Here is a 25,918-nt window from a genome sequence, read left to right as displayed (position 1 = left end):
CCTCTGTCTCTTCAATTTGGTTTCCACCCCCCAGCAATGCTAGTTTAAACTCTCTCAATAGCCTTAGCAAATCTCCTCGCCAGGATACTGGTCCCCCTGGGATTCAAGTGCAACCCATGCTTTTTGTACAGGTCACTCTTGCCCCAAAAGAGATCCCAATGATCCAGAAATCTGAATCCCTGCCCTCTGCACCAATCCCTCAGCCGCGCATTTATCCTCCACCTCACTCTATTCCTATATTCACTGCCATGTGGCACAAGCAGTAATCCCAAGATTACTACCTTTGTAGTCCTGCTTCTCAACTTCCTTCCTAACTCCCTACAGTCTGCTTTCAGGACCTCCTCCCTTTTCCTGCCTATGTCATTGGTACCAATATGTACCACGACCTCTGGCTGTTCTCCTTCCCACTTCAGGATATCATGGATGCGATCAGAAACATCCCCGGCCCTGGCACCTGGGTGGACTACCATCCGTGCTTCTTTTCTGCATCCAGAGAATCACCTGTCTGACCCCCTAACTCTAAAGTCCCCTATCACTGCTTCCTTCCTCTTCCTTTCCCTACCCTTCTAAGCCACAGGGACAGACTCTGTGCCAGAGGCACGGCCACTGTTGTTTCCCCCAGGTAGGCCATCCCCCCAACAGTACTCAAGTAGGAGTACTTATTGCCAAGGAGTATAGCCACAGGGATGCTCTCTAGCAACTGACTCCTGTCCTTCCCTCTCCTGACTATCACCCAACTTATCATCTGTTTCCTGAGCCCCAGTGTGACTTTAGCCAGAGAGTGTCAAATCTGTGGAATTCATTGCCACAGACACCTCTGCAGGCCAGTTCGTTGAGTACATTTAAGGTGGATATTGACAGCTTCTTGATGAATTAGGGTGTCAAGGGTTTAGGAGGAGAAGGCAGGAGAATGGGATTGGGAGGGATAACAAAATCAGCCATTATGGAATGGCAGAGAAAATTCAATGGGCCAAATGGCCTAATTCTGCTCCGTAGTCTTATGTCTTACAAATGGATGTTGAAGACCAGTGATACACATGGTCAATGGCTGAAGTTGACTTGCTCCACGAACACGGGCTGGTGACCCTCCAGGCCAGCAAGTCCCAGGATTAGAGATCTGTGTGTGAAGGATGCACAAGGGCTAGTCACCCTCAAATTCAGCAAGACCTGGGGTCGATATCAAAGATGGGAAGGTCAAAGGCTAAATTTGACAAGTCCAGAAGTTGAGATTGACTCCACGAGTTGGATGCCAAATGATGTATCCAGAAGTTGAACTCCTGATGTCTGTGAGCTCATAACCAGCGACTGGAAGTTGTAAGACTGGAGGAAGCCTGACTTGGTGTTGGAGGTTTGTCTGTGTGTTTGAGTAGGTGGATGGGAAGCAGGAAAGGGCTTGTTTTGTTGACGGTTGTGCTGTTCTGATGAATATTGTGGTTACACTATGTTGGTGTTAGAATGTGTGGCAATACTTGTGGACTGCCCTCAGCAAATTGTGAGGTTGTGTTGGTTAATGCAAATGACACATTTCACTGTATGTTTGATGCATGCGTAATAAATACATGCAACAGCCTGGGAAAGGTTTCACTGCTAATGTAGTGGTCTTTCTGCAGAAGCAGTGTTTAGGTTATGGTTAGACATAACAGGTGCCGCCCAATGAAGGGAGTATGTTTTTCGTGTTGTGTGCCTGACACTGGTGAGAGCTGGATCCTTTGTTCGGCAAGAGATGAAGGGAGAAGACTCCGGAGAGAAGGGATCGTAGGACTCGACCCGTAGCAGGGCCATGATTCGACAAAGCTCGGGGAGCTCAAAGGAAGCTCGGTGAAGGGGAAACCACGAGCTCCAACTTGGGCACATTAGACTGTTTCATTAAAACGGGCCCCATTTTTTTGCCTTTTGTTTATTAACCCTTCAGTCAAATTAGTTATAAAGCTAAATTGTTTAATTGTATGTGGTGTACTGTCTGTTATTTTATTGTACTTATTTGTAACAGGGTAACGAATCACGCAGCATCCACACAAAAAGGGGGTTTTGGGGTGGGCTTACACCTCAATCTCACACGTTTGGTGAGGCCGGAAATTGGCTTCCCTGGACTTACGCAGCTGACAGAACCAGAGTGATTCATATACAAACAATAAAATAATTAAAATGAATCTATGGTTGGTGTCTGGAATGCAGTGTTAAGGATGATAGAGGAGGGAAATACAATAGAGGCATTTTAAAAGTTCTTCAACAGGTACATGAATATGCACGTATGAAGGGAGAAGAGACTAGATTAGTAGGCTTTTAATTGCTAGCTTTATTTGCTCGGAACAATATCATGAGCTGACAAAGTTTCTGGGTGTCTACACTACCTACGTTTCAATAATTTGTAAGTATTAATCAGGTTTCCTCTTGGCCTTGATGCTCCAAAGAAAACAATCCCAAGTTTGTCCAAGCAGACTGGAGTACTTGTTTCTGTCAAAAGTGTACCTGCCATTATTCTAAATTGATTGATAACACATTAACATGAGGCATTACAACTATATAATGGATAATTAACATCTAGCTCTATGAAGGAGGGGAATAATGAACAAATTGCACCACTAAGATGGTCTGGAATTCGGATCTCTAAAACATATTGCTTTTTCTAATGCAGTGGATTCTAGTTAATTGGGCCATTGATTAATCAGTTATTTGGGACAACTCTTAGAGAACAAAAACTATTCCAGGAAATAGCTGGAATTCCCTTTATTTACTTAAGTGGGTCAAAGAACTGTTGCTGAACAGTTTCCAACTAACATCAGTTGCATGCTTGTGCGGATGTTGGACACTAGGAAGCAAATGTTTTTTTAAAAATAGATTCAGTTGTGCATGCTTGCCTTATGTTATCCATTTGGACCAAAGGATGCCAATTCAAAAAGTAGTAATTTTTAATAATTTTCTTTATTTTGACTTTATGTAGGAAAGCAGTCAATTATTTACATTAGGTGTCTGTGCTAATTGTGTTCAGTCAATCAAAAGAACAGGGTAGAGTTTAATTCTTCCGTCAATAACTATTAAGAACTAAGAGTTTTATAATGTAGTTGTATTGGCAGTGTTCCAAGTACATATTATTTAGACCCAATTATTGTGAACATAATAGTTTGCAAATAATTCAAAAACTGTCTACCAATGAGGACTTCAGAAAAACATCATTGCTCAGGTCATTTGAATTTAGAATAGTGCAAAAAGGCAAGGGAATGTTATACCTTACCGGTTGAGGAATAGAAACTAACAGCAGGGAGGTGATGCCTAAACCGAATACCCCGTTAGTCTACAGCTTGAGTGCCACATTCAGAACGGGTCACCATATTGCACAAAATATTTGATTGCACTGAACATTGCCCTAACTTAGCCATAGCTACTTGATAGGCTAGCTTCTGCTGAGTGGAGACAGTAGCAGACCAATCTCTAAAACGAGCAATCTGGAGCCAAATTTCCACCAGAACTATTCCGAACTAGCTTCCAACAAAAGCATAGGAGAACAATGAGCAACTTATCTGTAAATGCAAAATCAACTTAGACTTTTATAATAGCCAACATCTTTATAGTTTTACTGATCAATAATACTATTCATTGTTCTGTCCCAACGTACACTGGCAAAAGAAAAACCTGCTTATAGTTTGGCAATTCTTCTGACACTTTCAAATTTAGAAACTCAGACTATTTTCATGGTAAAAGGAACACAGCAAGACATTTTGATGCAGTGACATGGGGTGACATACAATGATATGCTGTAGTGTACACCTTTTCTTGGGGGGAGGGAGGGAGGGTAGAAACCTCCTTAGATTAAAAATTCTGCCCAGGATTCTATTTATGAGCAAACAGATTTCTAGAAAACAGAATTTACACTGCTTTTGCAACACACACAAAAAATGCTGGTGAACCCAGCAGGCCAGGCAGCATCTATAGGAAGAGGTACAGTTGACATTTCCGACTGGGACCCTTCGTCAGGACTAACTGAAAGAAGAGATAGTAAGAGATTTGAAAGTGGGAGGGGGAGACCCGAAATGATAGGAGAAGACAGGAAGGGAGGGGTAAATCTAAGAGCTGGAGAAGGGAAAGGATCATGGGACGCGAACCCCTTCTCTCTCTCTCCCCCTAGGCTTCCCATCCCATGGTCCTTTCCCTTCTCCCCCCTCCCCTCCTGTCTTCTATCATTTCGTATCTCCCCCGCCCCCTCCCACTTTCAAATCTCTTACTATCGCTCCTTTCAATTAGTCCTGACTAAGGGTCCCGGCTCGAAACGTCGCCTGTACCTCTTCCTATAGATGCTGCCTGGCCTGCTGCATTCACCAGCATTTTTTGTGTGTGTTGCTCGAATTTCCAGCATCCTTGTGTCTGCGTTTTCAAATTACACTGCTTTTGAATGGATCTATTTCATATCTAGATGTCAATCTAATATGGAAGCATCAGCCATTCTGCTCAAATTATATTCATGTTGAAATATGGGAAGTTACTATATTCTCACCATAATCCAGCTTTGATAGGCGATTTCTTGAAGACAGACTTCGTTCACCAGGTACTGCAGCAGAATTCGAAGCTGAAAATAAACATTGAAAATATTGCTCTAAATAATTTTGTTTATCCTTAAAATCAGCAACATTTCCTCATCTTTCAGTTACTGTTCTTAACATCTTATCACCTCTAAGATGACAAAGGTTGATTGTCATGGCTGAAAATGAGGCAGGACTACAAACCAGGCTGAAAACACAGAGGGATGAGGCCTCCTCCACACAGCATCTTACTGACAAATGTGCAGTCGTTGGAGAACAAAACTGAGGATCTGAGGGGAAGATTTGCTGTATTGAGAGAGAAATGAGACCCTGTGGTATTGTATGTCTGACAGAGACTCTGCTTTCTCTGGACACACCAGATACAGAGATCAGACCTGAAGACTTCTCAATTTACTAAATGGACCAAATTGCTGATGCACAAAAGGCAAAAGGAGGAAGTGTGCACCTCATGATAAATTCTCGGTGGTGCTCCGATGTGGTGGTTTTGTTCCATTCGTGTTCTCCCAACCTGGAACACCTGTCAAATGCCGTCCATTCTATTTACCTAGGGATTCTCATCTGTGATCCTAACTGCAGTTTACATACCACCAGAGGCAAACTATAATAAAGTGCTTGCAGTACTGCATGATGCCCTCTCCAAACAAGAAACAACCCATCCCAATGCATTTCAAATCAGTCGAAGACTTCAACCAGGTTTGTTTGAAAAAAAACCAGTTCAATTACCGTCAGCATATAACCTGTAGCACCAGAAGTCCCAACATACTGGACCACTGCCTAGACCATATTTCAGTAAATTGGATCACTTGGCTGTCCTTCTATCTGCATTAAGGCAGAAGCTAAAGAGAAAAACTCCAAAGATTAGGACAAAGGTGGTGGTCACAGGAGGCAGAGGAACAGCTACAGGATGGTTCAAGTCAGTGGACTGAGCCATGTTCAAGGACTCTTCTGGGGATATGCCTGAATATACTATGGTTGTAATTGACTTTATTAAAATAACTGTAGTTGAGTGTGTCCCCAAAAAAATCATTCAGTCTTCCCCAGTCAGAAGCCCTGGATGAACCATGTGATCTGAAATCTGCTGAGAGCCAGATCACTGACATTTAAGTCTGGCGACGAAGGAAGTTACAATCTCTGGAAAGACATCTCGCAGGTGAAGTGCAAATTCAAGACCAAACTTGAATCAATGAAGGATGCTTGACAATTGTGGCAAGGTTTGAATACTATTCGCCTCTTATAAAGTTAAATAATGTGTCATAGGAGACAGAATGGCTTCACTTCCAGATGTGCTCAATGCCTTCTATGCTTGCTTTAACTGTCAAAACAGGGAGGAACCATAACGAACTCCCACATCCCCTGATGATACGGTGACTTCAATCTCAGAAGCCAATGGTGCAAGCAGCCTTCAGGAGGGTGAACCCATAAAAACATCTGGCCCAGATAGGATACCTGGACAACTAGTAAAGACCTGTGCTGATCAAATGGCAGGTGTATTCACTGAGATCTTTAACCTCTCCCTTCGGCAGTGTGTGGAATTCACTTTCTTCAAGCGGGGTTCAATTATACTGGTACACAAGAGCACAGTCACCTGTATCAATGACCATCACCCAGAAGCACTTGCATCTACAGTGAAGTGATTTGATGAGTTGGTGATTAAACAGTATGAACTTAATGAATGACACAGAGCTAGATTGAACTGAATATGCCTGGACCGGTTGAATGATTAGAAGTTTGGTGTTTCATATTCTGTGTTTTTAACCATTTGTGTGATTTGTTCTTTTTGCACATTGGGGGTTTGATGTTTTTCTTTGAAGGGGTTCCATGGTTTTTCTTTCTTTACTTCATGGCTGTCTGTGGGTAGACAAATCTCAGGGTTGTATACAGCACACTTATTTGGATAACAATTGGAACAGTGAAAAGGCTTTAAGCCTTAACAGCTTTAAGTTCCTAGGTGTCGACACCTGGGAAGATATGTCCTGGGCCCAAACAGTGATAAAATTATGAAGGCAGCACACCAGCAGCTCTACTTGATAAGTGTTTGAGGAAATTTAGTATCTATAGAAACTTCTACAAATTTCTATAGATGTACAGTGGAGAGCGTTCTGACAAGCTGTATTCAGTCTGGTATGAAGGCTCCAATGCACAGGAACGAAAAAGACTGCAGCATTTGTCAACTCAGCCAGCACCATCACAGGCACAACCCTCCCCACCATTGAGGGCATTTTCAAGAAGGTGGCATCCATCATGCAAGAACTGCACCATCCAAGATGTGCTTTCTTCTCAGTACTACCATCAGGGAGGAGTAACAGGAGCCTAAAAATCCACTCTCAAATGATTCAAGAACAGCTTCATCTGAATGGTCTATTAATATTGCATCATTGTTCTTCTGTTTTAAATTATTTTGTATTTTATAATTATGTCTTTGCACTGTACTACTGAGACAACAAATACCACGTAATATAAGGTAGTGACAAACCCGATTGATTTATTATAGAATGAATGTGAACATAAGAATTTAAAAGCATTAGTTTCAGTGAAAACATATACTATTATGAGGGAGAGTGAACATGAATTCAGGAGCAACATTACAAATCTTCAAAGAAGAGTTGAGTCCAGTGAATATAACCTAATTTGATTCCCACAAATTCCTATGAACTGTTGTGAAGCTAAACACAATATACGAAAGACCATTAAGATCAAATTCAGTAGATTAATTCCAAGTTTCATATTTAACCTATGTTAAATCAATTTATCAGTGAGCCTTACAAGCTTATGATAAATCACAATCCTATACCCCATCTTAAACTCTTGTGGTGGGTTTGTAATTTATTATTTTTCTATACAAACCTACACGTTTTCAATGAATATAATCAAATGCTCTTAATTCAGGAGTATCCATTCAAAGTTACAAATTGATGCATTAGAAATATGAAGATTCAGAAATCAAATGTGCAATTTATAAAACTCAATAAGGTGTTTTAATAACCAATGTAAAAAAAAACTAAGTATTTATCGTATTAACCAACAAAATGTCCACAGTGGTTAAATCAATCAGTCTGAGTAATTTTGAGACTGTTCTGGAAACTTACTTGAAGTTTTATTCAGTTCTGTGGCCAGAAGTTCATCAAGAGCTAATTGTGCAGCATTGGCTTTTGCTTCTTTCTTATTCTGGCCCATTCCAGTTCTATATTCAACACCATCAACCACAGCACAGAATGCAAAGTACTGTCCAAATATGTTGCCTGAAAAGTTAAATTTATTCATTTTAGCTGAAGGAAATCACTATAATAAATGACAGTAATTTGCAGCAAGACATCTGCTTCAAATAACATTTACCTGCTGCTACTGTTTCTTTTAAAATTAGTTGTACTCGTAACATCTGTGCATATTGATGTAAAGCTGAAACTGGGTTGATGTCACCACGTCTGTATTTATCAATAAATTCCCTAGAAACCTTCTTAGGTGGCAATGCACTGTTTGGGAGTGATTTAGGATAGTCAGCAAATTGTGACTTTGGATACTGACCTGTAAGAACATACAAGTGAAAAGCAAAATGAATTTATTTGTAATCAAAACATAATATTATTTTACAGATTACTAGACATAAAGTCAGATACAATAGAATTACCTACATTCATATCAACACTACACATGGTGCCCTAAAGAATGTGATTAATCGATTTTTTTTGAATCCCCACAAAACCTACTGCATTTATGTTTTCCTGAGGCCCTCAAGAAAGTGCCAAACAAGAATTTAGTAAATAAGAGCATGTAGGAGCAAATAATATACTGGTGTTGATTCAAGATTTGTTCTTCTTTGAAACCTCCACAGCATTGTACACCCATTCCAGTTCTGTGAGCTCTGATGTGACTGATAACGCTACTGAGAGAACTCTTACAGGACATGACTGAAAAGGCACCTAACGACCAAGTTTGTGAGATGATATGCTCCTTCCACCAGTCACAGTCATACTTTATTGATCCCGGAGGAAAATTGGTTTTCGTTACAAATGCACCATAAATAATAAATAGTAATGGAACCATAAATAGTTAAATAGTAATATGTAAATTATGCCAGTAAATTATGAAATTAAGTCCAGGACCAGCCTATTGTCTCAGGGTGTCTGACCATCCAAGAAAGGAGTTGTAGAGTTTGATGGCCACAGGCAGGAATGACCTCCTATGACGCTCTGTGCTGCATCTCGGTGGAATGAGTCTCTGGCCGAATGTACTCCTGTGCCACCCAGTACATTATGTACTGGATGGGAGACATTGACCAAGATGGCATGCAACTTGGGCAGCATCCTCTTTACAGACACCACCGTGAGAGAGTCCAGTTCCATCCCCACAACATCACTGGCCTTACGAATGAGTTTGTTGATTCTGTTGGTGTCTGCTACCCTCAGCCTGCTGCCCCAGCACACAGCAGCAAACATGATAGCACTGGCCACCACAGACTCGTAGAACATCCTCAGCATCGTCCGGCAGATGTTAAAGGACCTCAGTCTCCTCAGGAAATAGAGACGGCTCTGATCCTTCTTGTAGACAGCCTCAATGTTCTTTGACCAGTCCAGTTTATTGTCAATTCGTATCCCCAGGTATTTGTAATCCTCCACCATGTCCACACTGACCCCCTGGATAGAAACAGGAGTCACCGGTACCTTAGCTCTCCTCGTCTACCACCAGCTCCTTAGCCTTTTTCACATTAAGCTGCAGATAATACTGCTCACACCATGTGACAAAGTTTCCTACCGCAGCCCTGTACTCAGCGTCATCTCCCTTGCTGATGCATTCAACTATGGCAGAGTCATCCGAAAACTTCTGAAGATATCAAGACTCTGTGCAGTAGATGAAGTCCGAGGTGTAAATGGTGAAGAGAAAGGGAAACAAGACAGTCCCCTGTGGAGCCCCAGTGCTGCTGATCACTCTGTTGGACACACAGTTTTGCAAGCACACATACTGTGGTCTGCCAGTCAGGTATTCAAGAATCCATGATACCAGGCAAGCATCCGCCTGCATCGCTGTCAGCTTCTCCCCCAGCAGAGCAGGGCGGATGATGTTGAATGCACTGGAGAAGTCAAAAAACATAACCCTCACAGTGCTCGCTGGCTTGTCCAGGTGGGCGTAGACATGGTTCAGCAGGTAGACGACGGCATCCTCAGCTCCTAGTTGGGGCTGGTAGGCGAACTGGAGGGGATCTGTGTGGCCTGACCATAGGCCGGAGCAGCTCCAGAACAAGTCTCTACAGGGTCTTCATGATGTGGGAGGTCAGTGCCACCGGTCTGTAGTCATAGAGGCTGCTGGGGCACAGCACCTTCGGCACAGGGACGAGGCAGGACGTCATCCACAGTACAGGAACCCTCCGGAGCCTCAAGCTCAGGTTGAATACATGGCGAAGTACTCCACATAGCTGAGGGGCACAGGCTTTGAGCACCCTGGTACTGACACCATCCAGTCCTGCAGCCTTGCTTGGGTTGAGACGTTTCAGCTGTCTTCTCACCTGTAGAGCTGTGAAGCCCACCGTGGTGGTTTCGCGTGGGGAAGGGGTATAGTCATGAGAGCAGGGTGGGGGACTGTGAGGAGGGGTAGAAACATAGAAAATAGGTGCAGGGGTAGGCCATTCGGCCCTTCGAGCCTGCACTGCCATTTATTATGATCATGGCTGATCATCCAACTCAGAACCCTGCACCAGCCTTCCCTCCATACCCTCTGATCCCCGTAGCCACAAGGGCCATATCTAACTCCCTCTTAAATATAGCCAATGAACTGGCCTCAACTGTTTCCTGTGGCAGAGAATTCCACAGATTCACCACTCTCTGTGTGAAGAAGTTTTGCCTAATCTCAGTCCTAAAAGGCTTCCCCCTTATCCTCAAACTGTGACTCCTCGTTCTGGACTTCCCCAACATCGGGAACAATCTTCCTGCATCTAGCCTGTCCAATCCCTTTAGGATTTTATACTTTTCAATCAGATCCCCCCTCAATCTTCTAAATTCCAACGAGTACAAGCCTAGTTCATCCAGTCTTTCTTCATATGAAAGTCCTGCCATCCCAGGAATCAATCTGGTGAACCTTCTTTGTACTCCCTCTACGGCAAGGATGTCTTTCCTCAGATTAGGGGACCAAAACTGCACACAATACTCCAGGTGTGGTCTCACCAAGGCCTTGTACAACTGCAATAGTACCTCCCTGCTCCTGTACTCGAATCCTCTCGCTATAAATGCCAGCATACCATTCGCCTTTTTCACCACCTGCTGTACCTACATGCCTACTTTCAATGACTGGTGTATAATGACACCCAGGTCTCGTTGCACCTCCCCTTTTCCTAATCGGCCACCATTCAGATAATAATGTTTTCCTATTTTTGCCACTAAAGTGGATAACTTCACAGTTATCCACATTAAATTGCATCTGCCATGAATTTGCCCACTCACCCAACCTATCCAAGTCACCCTGCATCCTCTCAGCATCCTCCTCACAGCTAACACTGCCGCCCAGCTTCCTGTCATCCACAAACTTGGAGATGCTGCATTTAATTCCCTCATCCAAGTCATTAATATATATTGTAAACAACTGGGGTCCCAGCACTGAGCCTTGCGGTACCCCACTAGTCACCGCCTGCCATTCTGAAAAGGTCCCGTTTATTCCCACTCTTTGCTTCCTGTCTGCTAACCAATTCTCTACCCACATCAATACCTTACCCCCAATACTGTGCTCTTTACGTTTGCACACTAATCTCCTGTGTGGGACCTTGTCAAAAGCCTTTTGAAAATCCAAATATACCACATTCACTGGTTCTCCCCTATCCACTCTACTAGTCACATCCTCAAAAAATTCTATGAAATTCGTCAGACATGATTTTCCTTTCACAAATCCATGCTGACTTTGTCCGATGATTTCACCGCTTTCCAAATGAGCTGACTTTGATAACTAACTCCAGCAGTTTCCTCACCACCGATGTTAGGCTAACCGGTCTATAATTCCCCGGTTTCTCTCTCCCTCCTTTTATAAAAAGTGAGGTTACATTAGCCACCTTCCAATCGTCAGGAACTAGTCCAGAATCTAACGAGTTTTGAAAAATTATCACTAATGCATCCACTATTTCTTGGGCTACTTCCTTAAGCACTCTGGGATGCAGACCATCTGGCCCTGGGGATTTATCTGCCTTTAATCCCTTCAATTTACCTAACACCACTTCCCTACTAACATGTATTTCGCTCAGTTCCTCCATCTCACTGGACCCCCTGTCCCCTATTTCTGGAAGATTATTTATGTCCTCCTTAGTGAAGACAGAACCAAAGTAATTATTCAATTGGTCTGACATGTCCTTGCTCCCCATAATCAATTCACCTGTTTCTGTCTGTAAGGGACCTACATTTGTCTTTACCAGTCTTTTCCTTTTTACATATCTATAAAAGCTTTTACAGTCAGTTTTTATGTTCCCTGCCAGTTTTCTCTCAATCTTTTTTCCCCTTCCTAATTAAGCCCTTTGTCCTCCTCTGCTGAACTCTGAATTTCTCCCAGTCCTCAGGTGAGCCACTTCTTCTGGTTAATTTGTATGCTACTCCTTTGGAATTGATACTATCCCTAATTTCTCTAGTCAGCCACGGGTGCACTACCTTCCTTGATTTACTCTTTTGCCAAACTGGGATGAACAATTGTTGTAGTTCATTCATGCAATCTTTAAATGCTTGCCATTACATATCCACCATCAATCCTTTATCATTTGCCAGTCTATCTTAGCTAATTCATGTCTCATACCCTCAAAGTTACCCCTCTAAGTTCAGAACCTTTGTTTCTGAATTAACTATGTCACTCTCCACCTTAATGAAGAATTCCACCATATTATGGTCACTCTTATCCAAGGAGCCTCTCACGACAAGATTGCTAATTAACCCTTCCTCATTGCTCAAAACCCAGTCTAGAATAGCCTGCTCTCCACCTGGTTCCTCGACATGTTGGTTCAAAAAACCATCCCGCATACATTCCAAGAAATCCTCTTCTTCAGCACCTTTACCAATTTGGTTCACCCAACCTACATGTAGATTGAAGTCACCCATTATAACTGCTGTTCCTTTATTGCACACATTTCTAATTTTCTGTTTAATACCATCTCCGACTTCACTACTACTGTTAGGTGGCCTGTACACAACTCCCACCAGCGTTTTCTGCCCCTTAGTGTTACGCAGCTCTACCCATATCGATTCCACATCTTCCCGGCTAATGTCCTTCCTTTCTATTGCGTTGATCTCATCTTTAACCAGCAACGCCACCCCACCTCCTTTTCTTTCATGTCTATCCCTCCTGAATATTGAACATCCCTGAACGTTGAGCTCCCATCCTTGGTCACCCTGGAGCCATGTCTCTATAATCCCAACTATATCATAATCATTAATAACAATCTGCACTTTCAATTCATCCACCTTGTTACGAATGCTCCTTGCATTGACACACAAAGCCTTCAGGTGCTCTTTTACAACTCTCTTAGCCCTTATACAATTATGCTGAAAAGTGGCCCTTTTTGATGCTTGCCCTGGATTTGTCGGCCTGCCACTTTTACTTTTCTCCTTACTACTTTTTGCTTCTACCCTCACTTTACACCCCTCTGTCTCTCTGCACTGGTTCCCATCCCCCTGTTGCGAACTAACCTCCTCTCGCCTGGCCTCTTTAATTTGATTCCCACCCCCCAACCATTCTAGTTTAAAGTCACCTCAGTTGCCCTCGCTAATCTCCCTGCCAGGATATTGGTCCCCCTAGGATTCAAGTGTAACCCGTCCTTCTTGTACAGGTCACGCCTGCGCCAAAAGAGGTCCCAATCATCCAAAAACTTGAATCCCTGCCTCCTGCTCCAATCCCTCCGCCACGCATTTATCCTCCACCTCATCGCATTCCTACACTCACTGTCGCGTGGCACAGGCAGTAATCCCGAGATTACTACCTTTGCAGTCCTTTTTCTCAACTCGCTTCCTAGCTCCCTATATTCTCCTTTCAGGACCTCTTCCCTTTTCCTACCTATGTCATTGGTACCTATATGTACCACGACCTCTGGCTCCTCACCCTCCCACTTCAGGATATCTTGAACACGATCAGAAATATCCTGGACCCTGGCACCAGGGAGGCAAACTACCATCCGGGTCTCTGGACTGCGTCCACAGAATCGCCTATCTGATCTCCTTACTATCGAGTCCCCTATCACAACTGTCCTCCTCTTCCTTTCCCCACCCTTCTGAGCTACAGGGCTGGACTCTGCGCCAGAGGCACGGCCACTGTCGCTTCCCCTGGGTAAGCTGTCCCCCCCAACAGTACTCAAACAGGAGTACCTATTGTTAAGGGGCACAGCCACCGGGGTACTATCTATTACCTGACTCTTTGCCTTCCCCCTCCTAACCGTGACACACTTGTCTGCCTCCCGTGGCCCCGGTGTGACCACCTGCCTGTAACTCCTCTCTATCAACTTCTCACTCTCCCTGACTAGACGAAGGTCATCGAGCTGCAGCTCCAGTTCCGTAACGCGGTCTCTTAGGAGCTGCATCTCGATGCACTTGGCGCAGATGTAGATGTCCGGGAGGCTTGGAGACTCCAGGGCCTCCCACATCTGACACCGAGAACAACAAACTGCCCTCACACTCATACTGCCCCTCTCCTCAAATAACAACAGAAAATGAGTACCAAACCTTCCTTGCCTCGCCCGTTTCCGCCTAAGCCCGTTGAGCCGAAGCCCTTAAGTCTTCACTCTGCTCCCGGCTCACTCCGCCGCTCGCAAACTACGCTGCCCGTTGTATGAGGCTCTGTTCCTTTTAAATCTGCTGCGCTGCACTGCCCGACGTCACACGCCTGCGCAGTCCCACCTCTCTGAACACCGTTGGAGGAAAAATAAACGAAAATTTCAAAAATGTCTTCCTCTGCACTCATGCTCCGACTCTCAGACTTCCTTCTTCGAATCAAAGCAGGTAGGAGGGGAGAGTGGAATATGTCTTGGTTGGGGGCCAACAACAGATGGCTCATGTGGGGGATGGGCAGGGGCCACAATGTCAAATCTGTTAAATAACAGGTTAAGTTCCTCGGCCCTGTCCACACTGCCTTCAGCTCCTCTGTTGCTAGTTTGCTGCAACCCAGTGATGGTCCTCATCCCCCTCCAGATCTCTCTCATGTTGTTCTGCTGCAGTTTCCACTCAAGTTTCCTCCTGTACCTGTCTTTAGCCTCCCTGATCCTGGCCCTCAGGTCCCTCTGTATTGCCCTCAGCTCCTCCCTATTTCCATCTCTAAACGCCCTCTTTTTAGCGTTCAGGATGTCCTTGATGTCCTTAAGGTCCTTTGTCACCCATGGCTTGTTATTTGAATAACAAAGGACAGTTCTTGTCGGAACATTGCAGTCCACGCAGAAGTTGATGTAATCAGTGATGCACTCTGTGAGCCCATCAATATCCTCTCCATGTGGCTCACAGAGTGCCTGCCAGTCTGTCACCTCAAATCAACCCTGGAGCGCCTCATAAGCCTCCTCCGACCATTTTCTCATTGTCCTCGAGGTTGCAGGTTTACTCTTCACCAGAGGCACGTAGCAGGGTTTTAGATGCACCAGGTTCTGATCTGACCTTCCCAGTGGGGGGAGGGGAGAGGAGCTGTATGCATCCTTAACGTTAGCGTACATCAAATCCGAGTCTTCTGGGCTTAGGTGTTCCTGATGCAAAAACTCAAGATGTTCAATGCCATCTGAATGCTTCTTTGAGCACATATTGGCTATGGATTTCCAGGAGTTATGATTTAACAATGAGCACTCTTTAATCTTTTCTAAATCTGCCTGATCATATCTTCCCATGATAGAGCAAAAGTATTTTTTTTTTTTTTTTTTGGAGTCTTGTGTTAGCCACAGAAACAATGGGGCCTACCCAACTGAGATGACAGTCCTGAAGAAAGGTCTCAGTCCAAAACATCGACTGTTTATTCATTTCCATAATGCTACTTGACCTGAGTTCATACAGCATTTTGCATATATTGCTCGATTTCCAGCATCTGCAGAATCCCTTGAGTTTATGAGATGACACTGGGCCTATGCTCCCCAATCCAGGCAACATCCTTGTAAATCTCCTCTGCACCCTTTCTATGGTTTCCACGTCCTTCCTGTAGTGAGGCAACCAGAATTGAACACTATTCTCCAAGTGGAGACTAACCAGGGTCCTATATAGCTGCAACAGTACCTCTTGGATCTTAAACTCAATCCCACAGTTGAGGAAGGCCAATGCACTGTATGCCTTCTTAACCACAGAGTCAACCTGCATAGCAGCTTTGAGTGTCCTATGGACTCAGACCCCAAGATCCCCTCTGATCCTCCATACTGCCAAGAGTCTTACCATTAACACTATATTCTGCCATCATATTTGACCTACCAAAATGAACCACCTCACACTTACCTGGGTTGAACTCCATCTGCCACTTCTCGGCCCAGTTTTAAATCCTATCAATGTCCTGCTGTGACCTCTGACAGCCCTCCAATCTTTGTGTCATCAAACCTACTAACTCATCCCTCCACTTACTCATGCAGGTCATTTATAAAAATCATCACAAGTAGGGGTCCCGGAACAGATCCCTGAGGTCATCAACCTCCATGCAGAATATGACCCATTTATAATCAGTCTTTGCCTTCCGTGGGCAAGCCAGTTATGGATCCACAAACCTATGTCCCCTTGGATCCCATGCCTCTTTACTTTCTCAATAAGCCTTGCATGGGGTACCTTATCAAATGTCTTGCTGAAATCCATATACACTATCTACTGCTTGACCTTCAACGTGTTTAATCATATCCTCAAAAAAACTCAATCAGGCTGATAAGACACAACCTACCTTTGACAAAGCCATGCTGACTATTCCTAACCATATTATGTCTCTCCAAATGTTCATAAATCCTGCCTCTCAGGATCTTCTCCATCAGCTTACCAACCACCGAAGTAAAATTCATTGGTCTACAATTTCCTGGGCTATCTCTACTCCCTTTCTTGAATAAGGGAACAATATCCGCAACCCTCCAATCCTCTGGAACCTCTCCCGCCCTCATTGATGATGCAAAGAGCCATTCAATTTAAGCCACTTATCATTTTGTATACCTCTAACAAGTCACCTTTCATTCTCATTCACTCCAAAGAGAAAAGCTCTAGCTTGCTCAACCTATCCTCACAAGACATGTCCACTGGACAAGGAAGTCTCCTGGCTAATTTCTACTGCACCCTCTATAAAACTTCCACATTCTTCCTAACAGAGGTGACCAGAACTGTATTCAATATTCCAAGTGTGATCTACCCATAGTTTTATGGCACTGCAAGATTACCTACACGGTCCTTGATCTCAATCCCTCAACTAATGATGGCCAATGTAATATGCCTTCTTATAACACTATCAACATGCAAGGCAACTTCGAGAGATCTATGGACATGGACTCTAAGATACCTCTGGTCCGCCACACTGACAAGGATCCTGCCATTGACTTTGCATTCTGCCTTCAAAAATCAACCTTCCAAAATCAACCAGTTCACACTTTTCTGGGCTGAACTTCATCTGTCAATTCTCAGCCCAGCTCTGCATCCTGCCAATGTGTCATTACAACCTACAACACTTCACACTATCCCCAATCCTAACCTTCATGTCATTTGCAAATTTACTAACTCACCCTCTCACTTCCACATCCAAGTCATTTATTTTTTAAAAAATAGAAAAGAGCAGGAGTCCCAGAGCCTTGGGTAACATCACTGGTCACTAACTTTCAGGCAGAATACACTCTATCTACATACACACTCTGCTTTCTATGGGCAAGGCAACTCTGTAAATTCACAACCAGGTGTCCCTGGATCCCATGCCTCCAGACTTTCTGAATGAGCCTACCACAGGGAACCTTAGCAAACATCTTACTAAAATCCATAAACATCACATTGACTGTTCTACCTTTGTCATGAGCTTTGTCATATCTTCAGGATCATGAAGTATGACCTGCCTTCATAATGCCATGCTGGCTTTATCCCTCATTCTCCCAAAAAAAAACTTGTAAATCCTCTAAGAATCTCCTCTTGTTGGAAAAATAAATTTACTTACCTTCATTAACCTGCAAATTGCTAAACAAATTTAATGGATTAAGAGCTACACAAGGTATAGCAAAAAACCTCCAGAATGCTCTTAATGATGACAACTCATAATTTGTTTCATCCAAATTATACCTTGCTCATTCTGCATTAGCACATCATTCCCAGAAAGTGCCACAGAATTAGATCTAGCAATTCAGAATACAATTCTCTTTTAACAATTGTAATTATTAATTCCATGTCTATCAACTTCTCTGGCCCTGAAAGACAAACCAGCTTGTGAGCCAACACAGTTGGCATGGATGAATTGGGCCAAAGGGCCGGTTTCCATGCTGTATGACTTCCATTTGAGCATTGCCCATCCACCTCAGTTTCTAAGAAAACAGTTTAACTTTTTCTTAATACAAGAATGATATTATTACATGGATAGAACAAATAGATGCAATAAATAATTGTCATTAAAGTATAAAGAACTGTCTGAAAGATCTTTCATGACTTCAACATTAGAAATCATTCTATCACACCTGAAATTTGAATGACTCTGGATACACCTGCCTCTAAATCTTCAGCACCTTCACCTTGCGGTGTGCATGTTACATTTAACATTTGTTCAGGTTTAGGAGGTATGTTCTTCTTTAAAATCTGAGCAAAACTAGGTTCTCCTAAACCCTTATGCCAGGGACTTTCAGTGGACATCCTGAAACATGAAACAGGGAAAAAAGGACATTGAAACAGGAATAAATACCAACACAACTTGATGCAAAGAAAAAGAACAGTGTACAACTTTATGTTTAAATCTATCATACAAAATATTTAGGTTGCTTGTCTGGTAATTGAGTTGCAAAATGCTGTTTTTTTCCCCCTCAGTGTTACATGAATGAAATTAGTGAAATGCAATTGCAACCAGTCCATGGTTATATCATAACACTAAAAAACACATTTTGGAGTCACATCAAGACTCTAACACCAGGATGTCCAGGAACAATATTGTTGAACAATCCCAGTTTTGGATGCATAGCAAGAGCATAGCCAACAGGTCTATCTCATGTTTCAGAACTCACTTCTACCCCTGTACTTCTCATAGAGCATAGACTACCATATCTGCCTCCCCACTATTCTTCTATTTTGATGCTCAACTCACAAATTCCCATCCTAACTATACCTGCAAAGGCCCTCTATGGAGATCTTGATTTCAAATAATTTGAAATAGGGGCACCAAATACCAAACTATGCACTTTCAAACTGTCCCATTTTAAAGATTCATAAATTCAGTCTCAAATCTTGCAGTCCTTCTCAAATCAATTTTTCTTAGATAACCCAGTTGGAGACAGTTCCTTATGGAGTTTACACACCAACTTTCAAAAGCAAATGAGGCCTGTTGGGATTTGTCTGTGGAGTGGGTGACTGCTTGGCTTATTAGTAACTTAGCAAGGGCTAATAAAAAGTGAGGAAAAGCAACACAGCCATTGTAAGTGTAGGCTACAGTTCGAATGCAAGGCTTTGGCAAGGACAGGTGGAGGCTCTAAGTTTCTATTAAGTATTTTTCCTCTATCTATTAGTACATAGCTAGTGCACTGAGAATGGATTCAGGGTTAGTAGTATGTTCTTTGTGTGAGATGTAGGAATTCTGGGAGGCCTCCAGTCTCCCTGATAACATCGAGCTACAGCTCCTTACAGACCATGTTAAAGAACAGGAGCCGCAGCTGGATGACTTTTAGCTCATATGAAAGAACGAGGAGGTGATAGATGGCATGTTGCCTCCCAGGAGCCAGGGTCAAGGATGTCTCGGATCAGATCCACAGCATTCTAAAGTGGTAGGGGGAACACCTGGAAGTTGTAGTACATATCAGTACTAACGACACAAGTGGTAAAAGGGATGAGGATCTGAAGAGAGAATATAGGGTGTTAGGTAGAATGCTGAAAAGCAGGACCTCAAGGTTAGTAATCTCTGGATTGCTGCCTGTGCCACTCGTCAGTGAGGGTAAGAATAGTATGATTTGGCAGATGAATGCATGGCTGAGGAATGGGTGCAAGGGGCAGGGTTTCAGATTTCTGGATCATTGGGATATCTTCTGGGGACGGCACAACTTGTACAAAAAGGATGAGTTACACCTGAACTTGAGGAGGACCAATATCTTTGTGGGCAGGTTTGCTAGAGCTGTTGGGGAGGGTTAAATCTAATTTGGCTGGGGGATGGAAACCAGAAGGATAGGGTTGAGGATGGGACAGTTGGTATACAAGCAAAACCAGCATGTAGTGAGACTGTGAAGGAGGACACAGGCAAATGATAGAGCAAAATTGCAGCCAGTGGGATGAGTGAAACATTGAGGTGAACTGGGAGGGGATCAGTGATGGCTCCCAATGGAGACAGTCAGTAGCCATTTCAGCGACTTTAGGTCCTAGGTTAGCGGTCACTCTTTACAGCAGGACTGAGTTTGTGCTGCTGTGCGAAATATTTCCTATAATGTGATTATCGGATGAACTTTATATTGGTTTCCTTCTGTTTTTTGGCGTTTTCTTTCTTGTGGCAGATTCGCGGGTGGTTGATGTTAATTTTTTTGGTATGTAAGGGGGACATGGGGCTACTCTGTTGCTGTTCTTTTCTGCAAGTGAGTGGGTCAGGGATTAGTATCATTGCTGTTCTTTTCTGCAATTGTCATTTTTTTTGGTGTGGGAGAGAGGGATTTTCAGGGTCTGCAAATTTTGCTTATTTTTTTCCCCATGCCAGGGGTGGGGGACAATTGATGTCATTTCTTTCATCTACACCCATGGTTTTTCTATATTTAATGGCAGTCTGGAGTAGACAAATATCAGAGTTGTATTGTACTTTGACAAAATAAATCTTTGAACATGGGGTACAAAATTGAAAAAGGTGATGAAAACAGAAATGAAGGTATTATATTTGAATGTACACAGTACATGATCGTGTAGCACAGTTAGATTGGCAGGTATGGTGTTGTGTGCATCGCTGAGTCGTGACTGAAAGATGATAGCCAGGAGCTTAACATCCAAGCATGCACATTGTATTGAAAGGACAGGCAGGTAGGCAGAGGGGTGTGGAGTGGCTGTTGGTTTAAAGGTAACATCAGATTGGAGATGTAGAACAGCGGTCCCCAACCACCAGGCCGCAAAGCATATGCTACCGGGTCATGAGGAAACAATACGAGTCAGCTGCACCTTTCCTCATTCCCTGTCGCCCACTATTGAACTTGAACATAGGGTTGCCAACTGTCCTGTATTTCCTGGGACATCCCGAATATTGGGCTAAATTGGTTTGTCCCGTATTTCCCCCACTAAGGTAGAGCATTCCTATGAAACCCTTCGTGCCAAAATGGGATGAAGTGAAGAAGCAATTACCATTAATTTATAAGGGAAAATTTTTTTGAGCGTTCCCAGACCCAAAAAATAACCTAACAAATCATACCAAATAACACATAAAACCGAAAATAAATAACACTAACATATAGTAAAAGCAGGAATGATATGATAAATACACCCCCTATATAAAGTAGAAATAATATATGTACAGTATAGTCAGGCAGATGAAGGCAAACCGATTTGTGGGAGAAAAAAATCAGCATGTACCTGCATACACACAGCACATGCGCACACAGGTGCCCACACAAGGCTTCATGGTCGTGGTAGTCTTTCTGGGGTAAAGTGTCCCGGGATTTGACTGCTACTTTTGTCCCTTATTTGGGAGTGAGAAAGTTGGCAACCCTAACTGTAAAAGACATGTTGAGGTGAGTTTAACCCTACTTGAGCACCCGCCCTGTGGTCGGCCGGTCCGCAAGAATATTGTCAATATTAAACCGGTCTGCGGTGCCAAAAAGGTTGGGGACCCCTGATGTAGAATATCTACATAGGCAGCTAGTTTTTTTTAAAATATAAAAAGTGAGAGCAGGAAAGTACTAAGGAGATGTGCGAGGCATATTTAGTTAAAAAAGTGGTGGGGGACCTAGAATTCACTGGAACAGATGGTAGCAGAGACCAAAAGCTTAGAACTGTTTAGAGGTTCTTAGATCAGCAAATTAGCAGAGAAGGGAGGGAGATAGTCAATGTGCAGGGAAGAAGGATTAATTAGGAGTCATTGGTTTAATTAGTTCAACAGATCACTGGGCTGAAGGGCCTGTCCTGTTCTACGAATAATAAAAGTACAATTTCCTGTGCGAATGCCTTTAAGTATCTGTTAAGATCTTCTATTTGCACTAACTGCATACACATTTCATCCAACCACTGAACAAATGTAATTTTCTACAAGATTATTTCAACCAATTTTAATATTGAAAGCACAAATAAGATAGCAATCCTATTGGAGATTAACTTAGAGATACAGTACAGAACCTTCCAGAACCATACCACCCAGCAACCTACTTATCTAACCCTAGCCTAATCACAGGGCAACTTACTAATGAAGCAAGCCAAGTGGAGGATTGCTTATCCAATAACACTTTGACTCCCATCCTCTCAACCGTGCACAGTAAACACATTCATCCCAAATTGAAATAATTTGATCACAATTTGAGCATCCATTTTATATATTTGAATAGCAACTACCAAGAAGGGAAACTGCAAATAACAAGGCTCAGGAAAGAATAACATTTACCTGATTTTAAAAAAATCTATCTTTGGTAATGTAAAGAAGAAATCAATGAAGGGTTTACAATAATAAAGTGCAAAATAATGGAATATCAAGAAAGTAAAGCACAGTAATAATCTAATTTGGGCTCATGGGGTAGATGTTACCCCATTAAATTTCTTCTTTGAATCTGAGGTAATAACCATCTCAAAAAAATTCACAATAACACCTAGTAGTGCTTGACTTTCAAACAACAAATTGTGGAACAGAGTCAGAGGTATAACCTGAAATGGGCAATGAATTAGTTAAAAGGGATCATTTAGAAGAGCTGCATCAAAAGGGCATGCATCCATTTTGACTAGTGCCCGAGATTATACCTTTAAATTTCCACCAATTACTTTCAAGGAGAAACTTAATGCAAATTAAATTACTACACCATATCAGAACGGAAACACCAACAGATTTAATAGTTCTTAACAAATTTCACTACAGTACACAAATTAAAAAAACTAAATCAATAAAGTTGGTTAAAGTAATGTTTAATGCCTACAATTACTTAGGCCAACGAAGTTCCAGATAAAGGAAACATTCAGGTCCTGTAGAAAGCTCACATGTCCCTTTTTTTTTAAAAAATCAGTAGACCGAAGGAATTGAATAACATGTGATTTGCAAATTTTCAAGGGTGTCATTAATAAGAGGGTGGGGTCAAAAGGATCTACCAATTATTACAAAGCAAAAACAGACACGGATAAATAGATTCAAATAAAAATAATAGTGCTCATTGCAATTATATAATTTGCAATCAATACATGAAGTTATTGACTAGTTGAAAAGTTTGAAAAGCTATACTTCCAACACAGTATTTCTCCTCTGCTGTACCAGCAAATTTATAGCCAATTAGTGTCATCTACAAATACAATGTTCAAATCATTAAGTTTCTACATGATGGTCTCTTCTCTGAGCGCTACAGTCTTCCTAAACATCTTTTAGTATACATAACGCACAACCTCTTTTTTAAATGCATATGATAACGCTATGGGAATTTTTAAAAGCCTGAAAGGCCAGAAAATCAAGAGAAGATTACAGCAGGATTCAATTGTCATAATTTCCGGATCAAATCATACACTTCGGGAAATGCGGTAAGGTAAATAGTGACTTTAAGGATATAAATTACATATTCACTTGAATTAATATTAGTCTGGAAAATACACTGCAGCTAATAAAAATAATTGCATAAAGTAGAAACAACGTGAAAATGATTACATATACACACAATTTAATCAAACCATGTCTTCAAAAAAGCATGTTATTCATACACAAAAAAATTTCGAATAGTGCTTGCGTTAAGGGCCACAACAGCAAAACTCGCAAGTAATGAAATATAAATATTTCCATTTGGTGAGAGCACATTTTACCATTTTATTATTGTCGCATTTTCGAATTTCACAGTATAATATATTATGGATACAATTAGGTAAATTCGTTAACATACTTTGTGTAATGGTTTTCTTAACATGGACAATGAAGTGACTTGAGTTACTTTAACATAAACAGAAATATTCCTACACAAAAACTAAAGTGCTACATGATTAACATTGACATCATTTTTTGAAGTGTCAACCTATGAATGTTTATGATGCCCAAGCCGACTATGCCCTCAAACACAAATCACAATCCCACGTTTACTGATAGGCCTCCGCTCCTCTCCTCCTAAAAAAGATTGCGTACATGATAAATACACGACAATCACTTCTTTTACTACGTTAACACCTCTGTAAAATATCACATTAAAAAGAAGAGAAAGCTGAGCAGCGTACTTCAGAAGTGAACGTCGCGGGATCTGATAAACCGAGAGATTCCCAAACTCAGCGAACGCTTCGTGCCAACTCGACGTCGCAAACGGCCGTTATGGCCTAAAAACCGCGCGAGGAGACAATGCACCTGCGCGCTTATCTACGTCACGCCGCAGGGCAGAGCCCATTGGTTCGCCGGTTCAAAGCCTTGAAAGTTTAAGTCTGAACATTTTTAAGTATTGTCTGTATTGGTTTCTTTCTGACGCTTCTTAGTGTAACGTTTTCTGTTTTTAGGAAACGATATTGACCGGTAAAGTACAATGTAGGCTGAGGAGATTATGAGCCTTTTTAAAAAAAAATAACATTTAGGAGTTTTTTTGTTGTTTTATCGTTGCGCATAGAGGTTTCACCATTCCAACCCCTGACCTTTTGTGTATGGGAACATCATGATGCAGAGGAGATAGACAGTGCCTGATACTATCGACCACCCTGCTCAAAAGTACTTGACCCATTGTTACCAAGGAATATTACCAGGTTTATCTCTAGCATCTTGCAGGACTGTTCAATCTGGAAGTGATGCGCACCTATACCAGCCGGCGTTTATGCACCCGTGATTTAACAGTCAGTGGAGCTGTAGTTTCTGGTTCAGCGAGAGCTAAGTATAGGTCATCCAGTTTCTTTATTGAAATTGTTGAATGATTTTAATCCAATGAGCAAACTTCATTAAAGCTTTTTATGGACACTTAAACATGTAATGATGCAGAGACAGGTTCCAGAGATGGCAATGCATTTTGAAAAGGTTCTAAATGTGACGGCTGTTTCGTGACTTATATACCTTCTTCATTAGTTTTAAATAGGCTTATGGCTAAACTACTTAACATAAATAGGGAACATAACAGTGGAAATCAGATGAGATCCCACATTGTCCAGGGATATTCCAAAATAAAACACTTTAAAGTTAGAGTAAATATTTTTTTTAAATAGTTATGACTTGGGATGTATTCAAATAAATTTACTGTTTATGTAAATGTACTTAGAAAATGTAAATGATATTTGACTGCACAGGTTGTGAAAAGCCCAGCAGAGTGATTCATAGAGGAGACTTAAGTTTCCACTTTGTTCAAAACTCTAGGCCTCTTTGCTACCTGTAGCCTAATCATTTATGGAAGGATGATGTTAAATGCAATGTGCCCGCAAAGAACAAACACAATGACCAGGTCATCTGGAAGACTATGTGATGCATATTCTCCATTCCTTCCATTGAAGTTTATAGGCTTTGTCTGTGGGAGTTCAGATAAGTGTTTCAAGCTCAACCTAGCACCAGCAATTAGCACTCCAAGCTATTTCTCTAATCCCTCTTATCCACTAGGTCTTCCTATACTTCATCTCAGATTTGTAACAAATTTTTAAACTTTCCGTTAATGAGAATTATTGTGGTATAAAATGAAGACATTATTAGTTATCATCTTCAAGGTTTCCCTACCCCTTCTCTCATTAATTCTTGCAAGGATTCCTGTTTTCCATTCACAATCACAGGAAGATCCCCACATTTCATTCCCCCTTTTTTTAAGCCGATCATCACGAAGACCACTTTTACTGATTACTTTCCCGTGTTTCTTTCTTAGCCACAAAAAAAGCAGGCCTCTGCACAACCACATGTAATTTTATCCCTTACCCCAGCTGAGTAATGATTTCACCCACATCCTTGCAAGTTCTTTTACCATCCCAACCTACTTCTGTCATTCTGATTTTATTTGGTAAACTGCATTTTCCAGTACTTGACTTTTCCCAAACTCCAGAGCTCCTGCTTCAACATCAAAACCATCAATTCCTTTTCTCATTTCTCCTATCTCTAAATCCTCCATGACAAAAGTACTTCCAGAGTAATCAAGTTCTTTATTTGTTGCTTTAGGAAACCAGTCTGGAATTTCCTCAGCAAACGCCTCTATACCT

The 25,918-nt window shown here is 42.1% G+C and overlaps 1 protein-coding gene across 1 annotated transcript in view; it reads right to left on the bottom strand.

Moving 5' to 3' along the window:
- The window catches only part of adad1 (adenosine deaminase domain containing 1 (testis-specific)), a 72,645-nt gene extending 46,763 nt beyond the window's left edge, over positions 1 to 25,882 (bottom strand). Inside the window, exons 1-5 of the mRNA XM_063046531.1 lie at positions 23,990 to 25,882; positions 18,118 to 18,290; positions 7,869 to 8,057; positions 7,622 to 7,774; positions 4,490 to 4,561 (exon numbers count right to left, since the gene is read on the bottom strand). Coding sequence (XP_062902601.1) covers positions 4,490 to 4,561; positions 7,622 to 7,774; positions 7,869 to 8,057; positions 18,118 to 18,289 — 586 coding nt within the window. The 5' untranslated portion in view covers position 18,290; positions 23,990 to 25,882. The remainder of the gene's footprint in view (positions 1 to 4,489; positions 4,562 to 7,621; positions 7,775 to 7,868; positions 8,058 to 18,117; positions 18,291 to 23,989) is intronic.
- Positions 25,883 to 25,918: the final 36 nt, after the last annotated feature.

The sequence above is a fragment of the Mobula hypostoma genome, chromosome 4 (assembly GCF_963921235.1).
Source record: "Mobula hypostoma chromosome 4, sMobHyp1.1, whole genome shotgun sequence".
Classification (NCBI taxonomy): Eukaryota; Metazoa; Chordata; class Chondrichthyes; order Myliobatiformes; family Myliobatidae; genus Mobula; species Mobula hypostoma.
This window is presented reverse-complemented; position numbering and strand designations above follow the sequence as displayed.